Genomic DNA, 14,656 nt, shown 5'->3' with positions numbered 1-14,656 from the left:
GACGAGAATAAGGAGGAGGGGAAAGAGGCAAGCATATGCCTGTATAGTATAGTACAGCACAGCAAGGGGGTGGGAAGTTAAGTGACGGTAAGGATGAGTGATGTGAGGGTGATGAGGAGAGAAATGATGAGGGGAGAGGGTGAAGCATTGCATAGCCTTGTACACTATAGTACAGCAAGGAGGTGAGAAGAGAAAGTGAGGGGGAGTAAAGGGGAGGGGAAAGGGTAAAGCATTGCATAGCCGTGTGTAGTATAGTATAGTAAAGTGGTGGGGAAGGGAGGTGAGGGTGACGAGGAGTGATATGAGGGTCAGGAGGAGGGAAGAAAAGGGGAACGCCACCAGCTACGCCGTTCCCTCAGTCTTCGCACCACTCGCGCGAAGACTCCCCATTTTTCGTGTAATCAGAAAGCTTTTTTTGTGATGTACACTTCCACCGCGATCGGCATGTAGTTCGTGACGGCGCTGCGCTCAACCGCTCAATAGCGCTTGCGTAAATTGAGCTTCCAAACGCGCACGCAGATGTGAACGCCCACATAATCAGGTCATTGCCACAGAGCACTTCAACACCACACTGCGTCACGTCAGCTATGGTTAAAAACATGTTGACTTTCTGAACTATTGCGTCAAATAATGTTTACACGACCAACACTGTCGCTGAAGCCGGCTACATCACATATCTAATTTGTTTTGCAATGCGGGAAGCCTCATTACCCAGTCTTCGTGACGAGGTACAATTTGCTCACCTTCTTGGACTGTTCTCGCATCTTCTTCATGCCCTGTTCGCAGCGCCATGCCATGTACATGAGGATCTCCTTGACTGTGCAGCCACGAAGGAATGCTGGAGGAAGAAGCGTTCGGGTAAGATTACAGACGGCCGTGTCGGCGACCGTGCGACATTGCTCCTCGAGGTCAGCGAGTACAACGTGGGAATATTATGTGGTTAAGTTAGACAACATGGTATGTGGGCGCTGCACATCTAAGCAGCTTTAAAATGACACCAAAAATAAATATGGCACTAGTCGACCAAGGTTTCAGCACTGCGTTTTTGAAGTTATTAATAGAGCAGTGGCACTGTCAAGTCGCAGTGTGCATTTTGTGTAAACGCCTTGAGGAAGGCTGCCTGGGGCATGTGAAAAAAAGATAATGTGTCGTTTGAGCTCCTGCTGCGGCCGCTAAGGCGTATCACAGAACTGAAAAGGAAGGCTGGTGGTGACACTACCTATATGGCGCCGAACAGGCTACATGTGGTTTCAAGACATTGTCATAATTTGGTCGATGTTATCCATTCATTTAATTATGGATTGCAGTTGAAAGTAAAGGAGTACACTAGCTTGCGAATTTCACCCTGTGCCAAAATGACTAATATGTGCCAAGCTATAGAATAATTAGTGCTGACGTCATAACGCGTGGACGTAGCTTCTCGGGTGTGAAAGTTTTTAGCCGCCACTTCACTAGCTGCTATATCGTTTATTTGCAGTTTCACACAAGCTTTACGAAATATAGTCCGCACCCCTATCACTATGTTCAACGGCGTCTTCGTTGTCCACACAGAAGATGTTTTTTTCACTCTCACTCGGGCGTTTTCTCGTCTGATGTGTCGGCGTGTAGAAACGAAACGAATGAAATATTAAATTTGGGAGGAAACTGCGGCAAGTACTCACGCTTGATCTGAAAGTTTCCAAACGGGTAGATCCAGACGGGACCGCCCTGTTTATCGACGCCGTACATGCCACCGATCAAGGTCCTGTGCACGAACTGTGCAAGGAAAGAAGCAAGGAAGATGAGATACAGGTTAAGGCAAATTGCAAATATTATCATTTTACTTGCTGTACGTGAAGCAAATACTAACAGAAATGGGAGAGTAACAACCGTAGCTCATTTAGTGCTAGTAGGCTCTTGTCGCCTCGGAAAAAAGCAATAAAGGGACCGATTTCACGGCAGTATTTTTTTTACTCTTAAGCGCTATTTAACAATTGGTAGCTTCCTTCGCTAATAATATACCCAGCGTCAGGATTAGCTGAAGTGTTTTTTCTTACGAATAGTTCAAGGTTTTCCTAGATAACAAATGTTTGTAGCTCGCACCAGAGGCGCAAGGCTGAGTAACACTGGAGCTGGTGGTCTCCTACCTAGTTTCGGCTTGGCTCAATCTCAATTAAGCTTAATTAGCTTAATCAGGCCACGTGAAACTCAAGTATCTCCGGTGGGCTTGGGTCGATCACACACAACTTAATGAGTCTTAATTAAGCTTAGGCATCATTAGCACCAATTACACATAATTGGACTTAATTAGTACAGACTCGGTCAGTAGTAATTAGTATCCTCCCGAGCTTGGCTTCACAAGCCTAGCTGGGAATTCGACTTGGATTGCTTGTATTAATTGTGCTTGATTAGGTCGGCTTATCTAGGTGTAATTATGCTCGGCTTAATTAGTGGATACCTTGCTCAGCTATGCTTAATTAGGCCTGGATATACTATGGCTCAGTTTAATCAGCTTAGGCTTAATTAGCATAATTAGGCAACATGAAACTGAAGCATCTCTGGTGGTCTTGGTTCAATCACACACAACTTTATTAGGCTTAATTAGTGGTCTCTCTACCGGAGGATCAAGCAGGCGGCGGTTCTCCAGAAGTACGGTAAAATGTGCTTTTACAATGGACGTCAAAGAAAGAGAGAGAAAGAGACAGCGAGAGGGAGAGAGAAAGGGAAGAAAGAGAAATAAAGAGAGAAAGAGCGAGAAAGACAAAGAAATAAATGGAGAGAGAAACAAAGAAATAGAAAGAAAGAAATAGATAGAAACAGGTAGAAAAAACAGATACAAAAAACAGAGAGAAAGAGAAAGAATGGGAAAAACGAAAGAAAAATAAAGAGAAACACGGAAACCCACACAGCTCCGCTCTCATTTCAGGGTTCACACCACTAGTACGAAGCCGCCATATTTTTTTTTTTTTCTCTATCCCTAACGTTACAATGCTTCATGGAGTGTCTTATTTTTCGCATTTTGGTAAACCTGTAGCCAACCTAGCACGTGCCTAGTTAACCTCCCTGCTTTTCCTCTTCGTTTACCTGTCTATAAAGGTTGAACTTACCTCAGGTGGCTTGTAGTCATCCTTCGAGAAATCATCGACGTTGTTGGCTTTCCTCCATGCAATACACTGCAAACGAAACCTCAGTGTTCTCAAGTTGGCTCGTTCACTAGCGACGTTTCGGCGGTCAGCAGAGCCTACAACATTGAATATCATGCCGAGATATGATTCGCAATGGAGTACTCGCCTTTTTCATCATTTCTTTAGCTTGCTGGATGTCGAAGTTTCGGGCTGTTGTCGAAGTTCCAGGTTGGTCATGCAAGAAAAAAAGGAAAGCGTGTGTGGTTACTAAATGTCGGGTCCAGCCCTCATTGTTTAATTGTGGAGAGCGCGCGCATGCAATGCAACACGCGCGTCTATTTTTATGGTGTTTTTGTGCAACGGCAAAGCTTTCAATACGAGTAACCAGAGATTCACGCTCAGCTTCACACCGTGTGCACATTATCGTTCATTGTAGACTTAAACGTGCCCTGCACTAGACATTTAAGCAAAGCTAGCATTAATATTTTTCCTGGATACAAAGCATGACATTTCGTAGCGGTGTCGAAACTCGAATGGCCTAAAACAGGACACCTTTTTGAACGCCATGATCCAAAAGCCTGATGTGCCCCGTAGAAGCGAGATATCAGACAGCTGTACAGGGCATTGCGTTGCGTCTGGTTTCTTTAAACAAAACACCTAGAATCGCTTGGAGGTACCGGGATCGGTACCCCGCACCAGAGGCGTAGGTTTCCAATTTGCCCTGTGAAAGAAGATGGGGTGGGAAAATGGACAGTCAAAGCCGGACGAATTGTGCACTGAGAGCGAGGCGCACGAAAGAAATCTGTCATTGTCGTGATTAAAATTCGGTAGTTTATTTGTGCTAGGTTTATTAGAGCATTATACTACATGTTTAAAACAAAATATAGCCGCTGGTTAGGGCTGCAAATTAGAGAGGCCGGCGTGTCAAATGGCGGAGCTACACCGGTCCGCCATTTGTCACGTTGACCTTTCTATCTCAATATCCTCCTCTTCCTTTTCTTTTTTACAACTAAGCTACATATGGCTAGGAGGCGGAAAAATGTGGCGGTGCGTGAGTGCGCAGAAACTAGAATGAAGAATCAATGCTAGCTTACGCATATGATCTCCGCTGTTGCATTAGTTTTTCTTCAGGTGTCAGCATATATAGCTTGATACCGCCGCAGCATGAATCGCTACTCATAAAATCATGTAGGTGTTTTTAATATCCTGTAAGCCAACGATACTAAATGCAGCGTTTGAAGCACGCATCTGATAGAGAAATCCAAAGCTACAACGGAAGACACCTCGATAGATCCCAGCTCGTGATAAACACCGGGGCCGCACGTTCCAGCTCCACTAGTTAACCATCTGTACGGCCTGTTTGAGCGGTGATCTTATCTTTCCTTTTCCTTGTTTCCGCACGAGCTTGCTCTTATCCTCCTGAATTTTCGAGGTTGGGGGAGAGTGGGCAAGGCGCACATAAACACGCTGCTAAGGAAGGCAGTTGCTGCTGAGACGAATACAAGTCCTCTCGTCGAGACGTTGGCTCCAGCGACGTTCCCTGTTTAATGATTTTTCATCACTATAACTTCGCGCTGCTCTTACGGAATGATGTTGTTTTTGTTTACAGACAACACGCAAGCCAGAGAGCCACACACACGCTCTAACTTCCTCCTACGCGCTGGAGTAGGAGGTGTGAGGCCAGCGATATAGCTGTAGCGTAGGATATTTATCGTTCGGGTAGGCGCTGATTGCGGAGCTGTGTTCGTGGATGGAATACACTAAACGGAGGATGGTTCACGTTGCGTGAGCTCTGCGAGTTACCGTGCCAAGTACGTGCGCACCTCTGACTATTTGCGCTCGCGCGTGACGTACCCCGTCCCATCCTTGCTTTCTGGCTGTGCTTGGCCCCGCCCCATCGCGGTGACGTCACTGTCGTATTTCACTAGAAAGCTACGGAGGTCACCTTCGTGTCCTTGCTCCAAGTTTCATAATTCGGTGCAGCGTACTGGATACCGAACGAGTGTACCAAGAAACTAAGCGATGGAAAAGAGGGGGTGTGGTCGACCTATAAGTTTCCAAAACACAATGACAGGTGCTTCCGCCACACGCTGCACGGCAAGGTTGTTGCATCTTAGAACGACTTCAGGTTGAGCAAATCAGTAGGCAGTCATTCTTTCTGATGTCAAACTTGCAAACAAGGTTTCAACAATGAAAAGAACACCTCAAAGGTTTTTGCGTAGACCTTCTACCCCTGTCCACGTTTGAAAGCCCTACGATTGCATCCTTGTTTAAAAGCCCGCCTTCGGCAAACCGAAGTGTTCCTGTACTACGTACACAGAGATGCTACTGCATGGAACAGTAGAAACACTGAGTGAATCGAGTTGCCTTCAAAACAAAAGCGACTCGGACACGCGCCACTCGGTGTGCGCACGCGATCCTTGTGACATCCGTGTTTCGTGTTGTCATTTGGACGCGCTTGGCCGCGGCTCGTCACAGGCAGCGACCGCGTTTCCCCGTTCCTTCGCCCGGCCGTGCACGGTGCCATGCCGAGTGCAACATCTTAGGGCTACAGGTGGTAAGAATACGATGAGGCATGCCGTCGTCATTCGAAATGATGGTACTTTTTACAAAGAGCGAGTTCTTTACTATAAGCACTAATACCGGAAAGCCAGGTCCTTACTTCAGGGAGCGAAACCAGAAAGCAGACCAGCCCCCTCCCTCCTCCTTCTGCCTCCTTTCCCCTTTTCGCGCTAAGCTGCCGAATGCTTGTGTTGATGTCAATGCTGAGTGGCGAGGCTTCTTTCTACATTTAATTTACTCTAACTCACTTTAGTTATCGATAAGCGCGGTGTGTTTCGCATAAAGGAAGAGAGAGGAGCGTACATTTTAATGCAACGGTAGGGAAGGATAGACGTTGATATCTATCGAGGATGGTCAGCAAAAAAAAAAAAAAAGAAGAATATATCAGCGGTCGAAAAAAAGAAAAAAAAAGAAATTAATACTAAATAAGCTTTTGGAGGCATCTGCGCATGAGCGAGATTGCAATGAACGTAGAAAATCGAATGCCCATTTATGAAAAAACTGTCAGGTTTGTCTTTCGCGGAAAATTATGCGTGATAACGTGCGCGCGAGGCCACGACTTCGGGAAGGGCGTTGCAACGTTTGACTGAATGGCGGAAAAGTGCAGCCGCCTATGTTTGCGATCAGATTACTATGATTTAGGCAGAAGAGCACCCTCCGAGGAGCTCTTATGTAGAAGCAATGGTGGCGATAGGAGGAATGCAGAGTACAGACGCGTGACTTTACACGCTGGGATGCAGGGAGTGGCATAGAGATGGAATTTAGGTGATTACCTATCTGGTTGAAGGTGAGTATGTGCTCATCTCCAATTAGATCACCTTTTGGATCGGCGCATTCAAAAAGTTGTGAAGCGTGCTATTGCGAAGACGGGCTACGCACGTGCACCGCGAAAGTCTTGTGATCACATGATTCTGTGCAGCTCTAGTAAGCAAACTGGACGCCTCACTGATGCTGGTTTCCCGCTGTATGTTCTGACCGCAGTTGTTGAGCGTCTGCTTAGAGACACCAAAATGAACCCAGAGACTATTGCTCGCACTCGTGGAAATGAAAAGGGACGTGACAAATGAAAGTTTGTCATTATTCCCTATATTCACGGCGTGGCCCACAACCTCCAAATTCAACCAGCTCCGCTTCCCGGACACCGACGAAACAGCAAAACTGGCGGCGTTCCCTTATTCAGGCTTGCGCATTTCTACGTTTTGCAAGTCTTTCAGGTTATGTTGTATCACTGCTCTTTATTAAACACTCTTTGTTAAGCTTTGAGGTGGTAGTATAGCCTACACCTCTTATAACCACACAGTATCACGTGACAGTGGTCTGATTATAGTAACGCGCACGCAATTTGTTGGGCTAACTGTTGCCTTCTTCCTCTTTAGTGGAAGTTGTATGCTGTGGAATTTACGCAATTTCTGTGGCACATAGGCGTTTGTGATGATAATAGTTTTCTGATAAATTGCACAGATTTCTGTGGCCCGTCCCCGTTTGTTGGGATGACTCTGTTGCCTTCATTTTTAGTGGACCAGTGATGAGTAGTGGGATTCATCCAATGTCCGTGGCGCATAGCCGTTTATGAGGCCTACAAGCGTTACCACGGATCACGGACATGAAAGACTCGACCAAGAACACCTTCGCTCTTAAACATGAGCCAGTAGATGCTAAGTAGGCGTGGTTCATTCTGCCCCAGACAGGCTGTCTAGGTTGTGTAAGGCCGTTAATCCTGATTCCCAGAAAGATCGAGCGCACCAGACCAAGCAACGGAACAAGTTTGTCCCTTGCATTGAAGGGGTGGTGTACTCCCTACACCTGTTCCACGGCAAGAGGTATGTACATCAGCCAAACGGGCCGGTGCTTAAACGAGCGGCTGAAGGAGCACGCTTACGGCATCTCTTCAGCGGTGTCAGGTCACCTTGGCATTCCCTGCCGAGACTGCGGCTGCGTTCCCTACTTCCAACGTTGTGCTGTGGCCCAACGTCATCGGGACCAGCTGATACACGAAAGTTATGAAGCTTCAGAAATGTCTAGGCTAGGCAGCGTGTGTGTCAACAGGATTTCGATTGCTTCTTCAAGGAAAAGAAATTGATTTTCTTCAGCATGTTCTACACGTGATGTTCATGGCGCGCTGTCATAATGATGATGTACGGCTGTGTCTTTTATCGTTTTTTTTATCCTGGCTTCTTTTTTGTTATATACTGCGCAAACATATATTGCACGATTGTGACAAATAAACCTTGTTGCAAGTCAGCGCTGCCATCTGTGTCCTTCTTTCACTGGTCCTCTGTCTTTTTGCGCTATTTTTATGTCAAGAATTTTAAGCGTGCTTTACATGTCAGAAACTGGTGCCATAAATGTATGGTTCATTATACGTGTATATGGCAGCACTTAGCGCCATATATGGCTGTAGTTGATGTAAACGATGGTGTGGGCCTGCCATATATGGCTGCATTTGAGGCCATATATGGGCAGCCGCACCATGCATGACCATATTTGCATCCATATATGGCAAACGGTAGCCATATATGCGGACGTGTATACTCATATATGGACGCATGTAACTTATATAAGTGCCATATATGGCATTAACATAAGGGCAGGCAGATTTTCAGGACAAAGGGAGGCTTGAAGTGGCGACAAGTCGTTGAACAAGGAATGTCTCTGGAACCAATTGTTCTACAAGGGGACTAGCTTTCGTCGCAGCAAATACAAGTCTCCTTGTCGAAACGTTCGTTAAAGCGACATTCTTCGTTTGACACCTCGCCACTGCCTTAATGAAGAGTGGCGAGCAATTGCAATCATATTAAATAAAATTTTGAAGTCACGCTTCAAAAGGCCTGCTCTTCCGTCCCTAATTGCCACAATGCCCTTCCGAACATGTACAGTAAAACCGGTTCTCTTCGTAAATTGGAGCTGTCAAATTTCATAGAAGCACTGTTGTTTTTTTTTCTTTTTTTGCATTTATGTCACCCTTTCAAACTAGCCATTTCTCGTTCATTGCAAAAATGTACTCCACTCCTGCAATAGCCCTGCGTAGAGCATCAGTATTTTAAAGTAAATAAATAAATCTGCTTTGTCTCTTTTTCCTGCAACAGCGTCACAGTCACTGCACCTTGAAATACACGCATGACAGGGCACTCATGACGTCATCTATTTGCGTCATTGTCATATATCATACATCACGTACACAGCACGTTCTTAACGAAGCTCGCGGATTACGCAAAAGTCAGCGGTCGTGATGGTGCTTACATAAGGAGGAGGTCGCTCTGTGTGTGCTCATTTAATTCATTCGGGGCACATGTTTATCACGGATAAGCCGCTCAGCACTTTTGTTTCATCAGGCCCGGCTGCACAGGAAGACCGCCAGCGCGACCCGGCACGCCTTTCCGTTGGTACATCCGGGGAAGCCGGCGGGCATCGTCGCGTTGTCCTTGTGTCGCCGTGGCAAGAATTGAAATTTCGATTACTAGCGTACGCCGAAGGCGGCCAAGCCGGTTGTCGCGAGCAACATAGGTAATGACCTCGGCTACACGTGCTACACGGATAAAGATATGCAAGAGGGGTGTGAAAAAAAAAAAAATGTGGCATTGGAAGCGTCTGCAACACCCCTGGCATCCGTTACGTGAAAGAAATCGCGCGTCTATTTTCGTAACGGAAGCACTTATTTCCTCATAATATTTACCAGCTACCTCTATCCTAAGGTATGAGTCAGGGCATGCATAAATGAGCACGATGTTCGCTGTTCTTCGTGTACTACATGCGAAAGAGCGTGCAGCGTTTTCTTTCCTGTATTTTTTAAATCGATACTCGTTTTCGTTCGCACTTTGCTGCGATGTTCATTAGCATACGTTAAGGACGTACTTCTTTCTCTGTGACAGCTGCCGCAGCAAGTCAGGCAGCCGGAAACCGCGGTGACACACACACACACACGCACACGCACACACACACACACACACACACACACACACACACACACACACACACACACACACACACACACACACACACACACACACACACACACACACGCATGCTCTTTCCCTCTCTCTTGGTAAGAAAACAATGCGTGACTATGCCGGCACCAACACTACGTACAGCTACAGGTAGCTAAGCCATGAATGAGCGGTATAGATTACCTCTCCAACGCAACTCCCCCTGTGTAGGGTAGCAAACCCGCTGCAACCTGGTTAACCCCCTGCCTTTCCTGTGCCTAAATTCCTTTCTCTTCAGCGCAACTGGGGCAGGAAACGCTATGAACGCCTTTCCAATCCGTTGACTGAGTAGCTGTTTTTAGTCAGTGAAGTACTCGGGATTATATTAAATCAAATTTCAAAGACCAGGAAGATATATAACGTTGCTTGCAACTTCGGCGTAGCTTGCCGCCAGCAAACTACTAAAGCAAATGCTGTGAAATCAGCGTCGTTTACAGCCCTAACCGAAGCTGTTGTCAGTTTGCCAAATAGGGCGCCGAGCCAGTCAAGGTAATGAAAACGTATTTTTCTCGGTTCGGATGAAGGTGCCGAACGGCCGTAACTGTTCGAGAATATGGGACGTAATCCACAAAGCTCTTTAGAGCGCAGCTTTAATGCGCCCGTCCCTGGGTTTAGCTTCGTTGTACATTGCCATAACCAAGAGAACGAGCACAGCGAAAGATCTGGCTCGCGCGTCTCCAGCGACGAGACGCTCTTCTTTTGCCCTGCCATACGCGCTTCCGTAACAGAAAATAACAAAACATAAATGTACAAAAAATGAGAAAAACAAAAAGAACGTAAAAGTAAATTAAAAAATAAATAAACAGTTGTCTGTAACTGTATGTACATACATGTCTCCCTCAAATTCTCGGCCTCTGTATACGCGTGTTTTCATTGGTATCGTCAAACGAAAACACGCGTACAGCAGCGCTCAGGTTTCGCATTAGGGAGTATCGTAATGTAACATTGGTTGGCTTCGCCATTGGTTGGCTGTCTTCGCTAATGATATAAGTAGCTTTATCATTGGCTCAAATTCTCCTTCGCGAACAATAATTCTATAGCGTTGATAGTTTTGTGAAGACGGGCCTTGATGCGTATTGACTCACCCCTAAGCCACCTGAGGCAGTAGTAGTCGTCATCATCGTTGTTCAGCAGGTCCTTGCACACCTCCCGGAACTGCAAATAGAAATAAAGGTTCTGAAGGAAGGCGTTCTGATGGGTACACCACTGATAAATGTCTCAAAATCGTTTCTAATATCTCTCACCAGAAAAAAAAACAACCTTTTGCATACACTTTGAATGACGCACTGGAAAACAGAGGTATGCAATAAACCACGTAGGCCCTTATTTTGATAGTAACCCAAGATCCTTGAGCGCGTTAATGATACAATAGGTGTTTCCCCATAGCTTTCCTGGTTTTGCATTCCGTGTAACACGTTTCTGTGACTTTCAATGTTTCGTTAGATTGCCTCTGTCTTTAGTTGCTAGTGTAAGCCTTGAATATTTTTCGGTAGTGTGGAACGACACCGACGTTATTCTTGAAGATAAAACTTACCACAATAGGCGCGAGTGGTGGCGCTGGCTCGCCCTGCCAGGGTTAAAACTAGCACACCTAAATACCGAAGAATGTGACCGGCAATTGACGATGCCGCAGTTGCTCATTTGGCAAAGACATCGCTTGCACGATTAGCGCGTAAACGTGGGTTTCGTTACCACCCAGTGACTTGCCAGTTCACGCTGCCACATTTCGTTGTTGCCTGGATATGAATGGACGACCGTCGTTGTTGCCTGTAGCAACGGAAGTGTTGCGCTAGCTGCTAAGCACGTGGGTGAAGGTCCGATTCCCGGCACGAAGGAAAGAAACAGTTAGGAGGGAGCATTGAGCAATGCGAAAAAAAAAAGAAAGAAAGAGAGAAAGAAAGAAAGAAAGAAAGAAAGAAAGAAAGAAAGAAAGAAAGAAAGAAAGAAAGAAGGAAAGAAAGAAAGAAAGAAAAATAATAGGTCAGGCAAGCACGCGCCAAGCTTTGCTTGCCCCCATTTTCCCGATAGGGCAAATACTCCTGAAGTTTTCCTCCCGGTTTCATCAATCCCAGCTCCGCAAGGCTGTTTCCTTCGTTTTCATTGTCCGTTGACTTTGGTTTGGTGCTGACTAATGTTTTGGTGTGACATGATGTCTTCGCTGGTTTTCATTGTTTGTTGACTGCTGTTCAGCAACTATGGACGTCGCATATATTGAAGATCGTATTAGTGCGAAGAAAGCTACTCTCTAATCAGTCGTACCACACTCTGCGGTGTGTACAAGAAGGAAGGGGGCAGTATTGGCCTCGAGGCCCACCACTGGAAACGCCGGCGCCACCGTCGGCGTGACGTGCTTGGCAGGATCACGTGGTCTCAGCGGCCGCGTCGGCTGCTTGTGGCGCACTGCCGCGTGCTTTGAAAACGAGTTTCAAGTCCCACATGCGCTGCGGTCTGTTCAAATTTGGAAGTTTTCTCTCATTTTCTACTCAATTGAAACGATTGTAATAGAGTGGCTGCCTCCGAAGGCGACGAACATGGGGCTCTACCGCTCGGTGCCGCACTGCCGCGCTTACGCAGAGGAGCCCAGTGTCAGCCTGCACTGGTAACCGCGGGACAAGAAACAGCGTGAAGCATGGTTTGTAAAGCTAAGAACTGGCAAGTAGCCATCCGCTATGAGTCTTGTGTGCAACAAGCACATCCGCGACGAAGACTTTCGTTACTGCGTCGGGCCTGCGATGTTCGGTGAGTAGCAGACAGCGCGCACTGAGACGATGGCTCGCGCGCGCTTCCCGCCGGCAAATGATGCTTATCTGCCACAGGATGGTAAAAGCGCTACCTTTTACCACGTGCGATGCCATCTCAGAACCCTCCAATGCGACCTCTTGATCGTCGGCCCCGTTCTCAGCGTCCACAAAATCGGCTGCAGATGCGCAAGTCATTGTTTAGATACGTTGAATTAAAAAACGCACAGGGTCCCTTATACATTCGTTAAAGGTGACTAGAAGGCGAAAGCCATCATCTTCTTGTCAGTCGATGTACCGATTCTCCCGCGCCTCCCTCCAAAAGCGTTATGCACCTAATGCACCTAGCGTTATGCCTCCGTGATCGGTCACGGAGGCAATGCAAAGTGACCATGACGTGTGAATACGTAATCATGTGAAGTCACATTTTGTGACGTCATAATGATGCTACATATTTTGGCGATCTGTGACGTCATGATGACGTCATATGGTGACACCATCACGTGACGATTATTTTTTGCATCACTCGTGTTGACGCCGCCGACGCGGGACGCCGACGAGCAACATTCCCATTTGATGAGGCATGCATTGCTTCATAAGATACATAAATTTTGCATTGCCTCCGTGATCGGCCCACCGATGATCGGCCCACCGGCCAACCCCATGTATTTTCTTGGAGTCTCTTATTTACGTGGGAAAGATGCCACCATGTTGGCGTTAGACACGACACCGCTGCCAAAATTGCTGGGATACACGCCAAATAATTACTATCCTGTTTTGCGGCTGCTGGTTGCTGCAATAACTTCTATTTTATTCACCGCTATTTCAAGTTCATGTGGGTCCTAGTTCACAGCTGAGCCCCGCCATGGTGGTCTAGTGGTTATGGCGCTCGACTGCTGACCCGAAAGTCGCGGGATCGAATCCCGGCCGCGGCGGCTGCATTTTCGATGGAGGCGAAAATGTTTGAGGCCCGTGTACTTAGCTTTAGGTGTACGTTAAAGAACCCCAGGAGGTCGAAATTTCCGGAGCCCTTCACTACGGCGTCTCTCATAATCATATCGTGGTTCTGGGACGTTAAACCCCAGATATTATTATAGTTCACAGCCGACGTTTGCAGAACAAGTCCGGCAAACGTTACTTTATTTTCTTTCTTTTCCTAGCTAGGCGTCGCATGCTACTACATGCTCGGTCTCGTAGACTGGTTCTCCTTCCACCAGCAATCTCGAAGTGGTGAAGCTTTGGTCTATGAATATGTTGATGACAGAGAGCGGCAAGTTCACTGGAACGCAAACGGAACGATAATTAAGGAGCATTAAAAAAAGGCGTCGCATTTGCTCACGTTTTGTGTGAGCACCAAACGAAACGAATGCGCTGAATAAAGAAACAGAAGCAGCGGCATTTGCCCGCTGAGAAGACCTATCAATACGCAGTTTGAGACAACTTGTCAAATGGCATTGAAACGTACCCGAATTTAGACTAAAAAGAAAAAAAAATACACTGAATCGTCGGGACGGCAGATCACAAAGTTGCCATGCGCACCGAAGCCGCAGTTGTAAGGAAATTGTTTTTGAACTGCTCTGATAGCGTCCGCGCAACAGTAGTTGTTTTTTTACTCTTAAATTCTCATATTTTGCGGCCTAAAGTTCACAGCGCGGTGCCAAACGCGCTCGTAGCAAAAGCGAAACCATCAGTACGAACATACATGCAGACGCTCATACATGCAGAGGCACCGTCAGTCGTCGCGAACGCGTGCGATCGCTGGCTTGAGGCTTCTTTCTGTTATGCTCCGTTTGGTTATACAGGCAGTCTACTCTAACGAGATATTTCACATAGTTTGCACTCAGCGAGTGACTACCTTTCACGCAAGAGGCCGGTTCAGGGGTCTCCAACGCGGTGACCGCGTGAAGCGGGAGCTCGGTTTTCTGCAAAGAGACAGCGACTGTAGACTATCTTGTGCTTTCAGTTCGTCGAAAATGATTATTTTGACAGTAAAGAACACAGTTCATTTCGAAAGTACTTACATAAATGCCCTGGAGGGCTTCCGCGAGGTGTTTTTGTAGAGCGCCGACAGCAAAACCTATGGGGAGCGCGCCGGCGGTATCCTGCCTAGCGCGCAATCGAGGCGCGTCCGATAGAGGGCGACTCCGTAACTCCTCGAGGCCAATATGACGGGCATCGAATCGAAGGAGGCCGTTCGCGAGCACGTGCACTTAGCGAAAGCGCGAGCGCGCTCGTTGTTTACGTTCGTCCTCGAGGGCATTAAGAGCGT

At 46.9% G+C, this 14,656-nt stretch overlaps 1 protein-coding gene across 1 annotated transcript in view; it reads right to left on the bottom strand.

Moving 5' to 3' along the window:
* LOC119390227 (SEC14-like protein 2) overlaps positions 1-14,656 on the bottom strand; it is a 70,391-nt gene that overhangs the window by 24,348 nt on the left and 31,387 nt on the right. Inside the window, exons 2-6 of the mRNA XM_037657793.2 lie at positions 10,735-10,804; positions 3,271-3,314; positions 3,087-3,152; positions 1,662-1,755; positions 744-838 (exon numbers count right to left, since the gene is read on the bottom strand). Of these exons, the coding sequence (XP_037513721.1) occupies positions 744-838; positions 1,662-1,755; positions 3,087-3,152; positions 3,271-3,314; positions 10,735-10,804 (369 nt within the window). The remainder of the gene's footprint in view (positions 1-743; positions 839-1,661; positions 1,756-3,086; positions 3,153-3,270; positions 3,315-10,734; positions 10,805-14,656) is intronic.

This window comes from Rhipicephalus sanguineus, chromosome 4 (genome assembly GCF_013339695.2).
Source record: "Rhipicephalus sanguineus isolate Rsan-2018 chromosome 4, BIME_Rsan_1.4, whole genome shotgun sequence".
In the NCBI taxonomy this organism is placed as follows: domain Eukaryota; kingdom Metazoa; phylum Arthropoda; class Arachnida; order Ixodida; family Ixodidae; genus Rhipicephalus; species Rhipicephalus sanguineus.
Note: the sequence above shows the minus strand (reverse complement) of the source record. Positions and strands in the feature narration are given on the sequence as shown.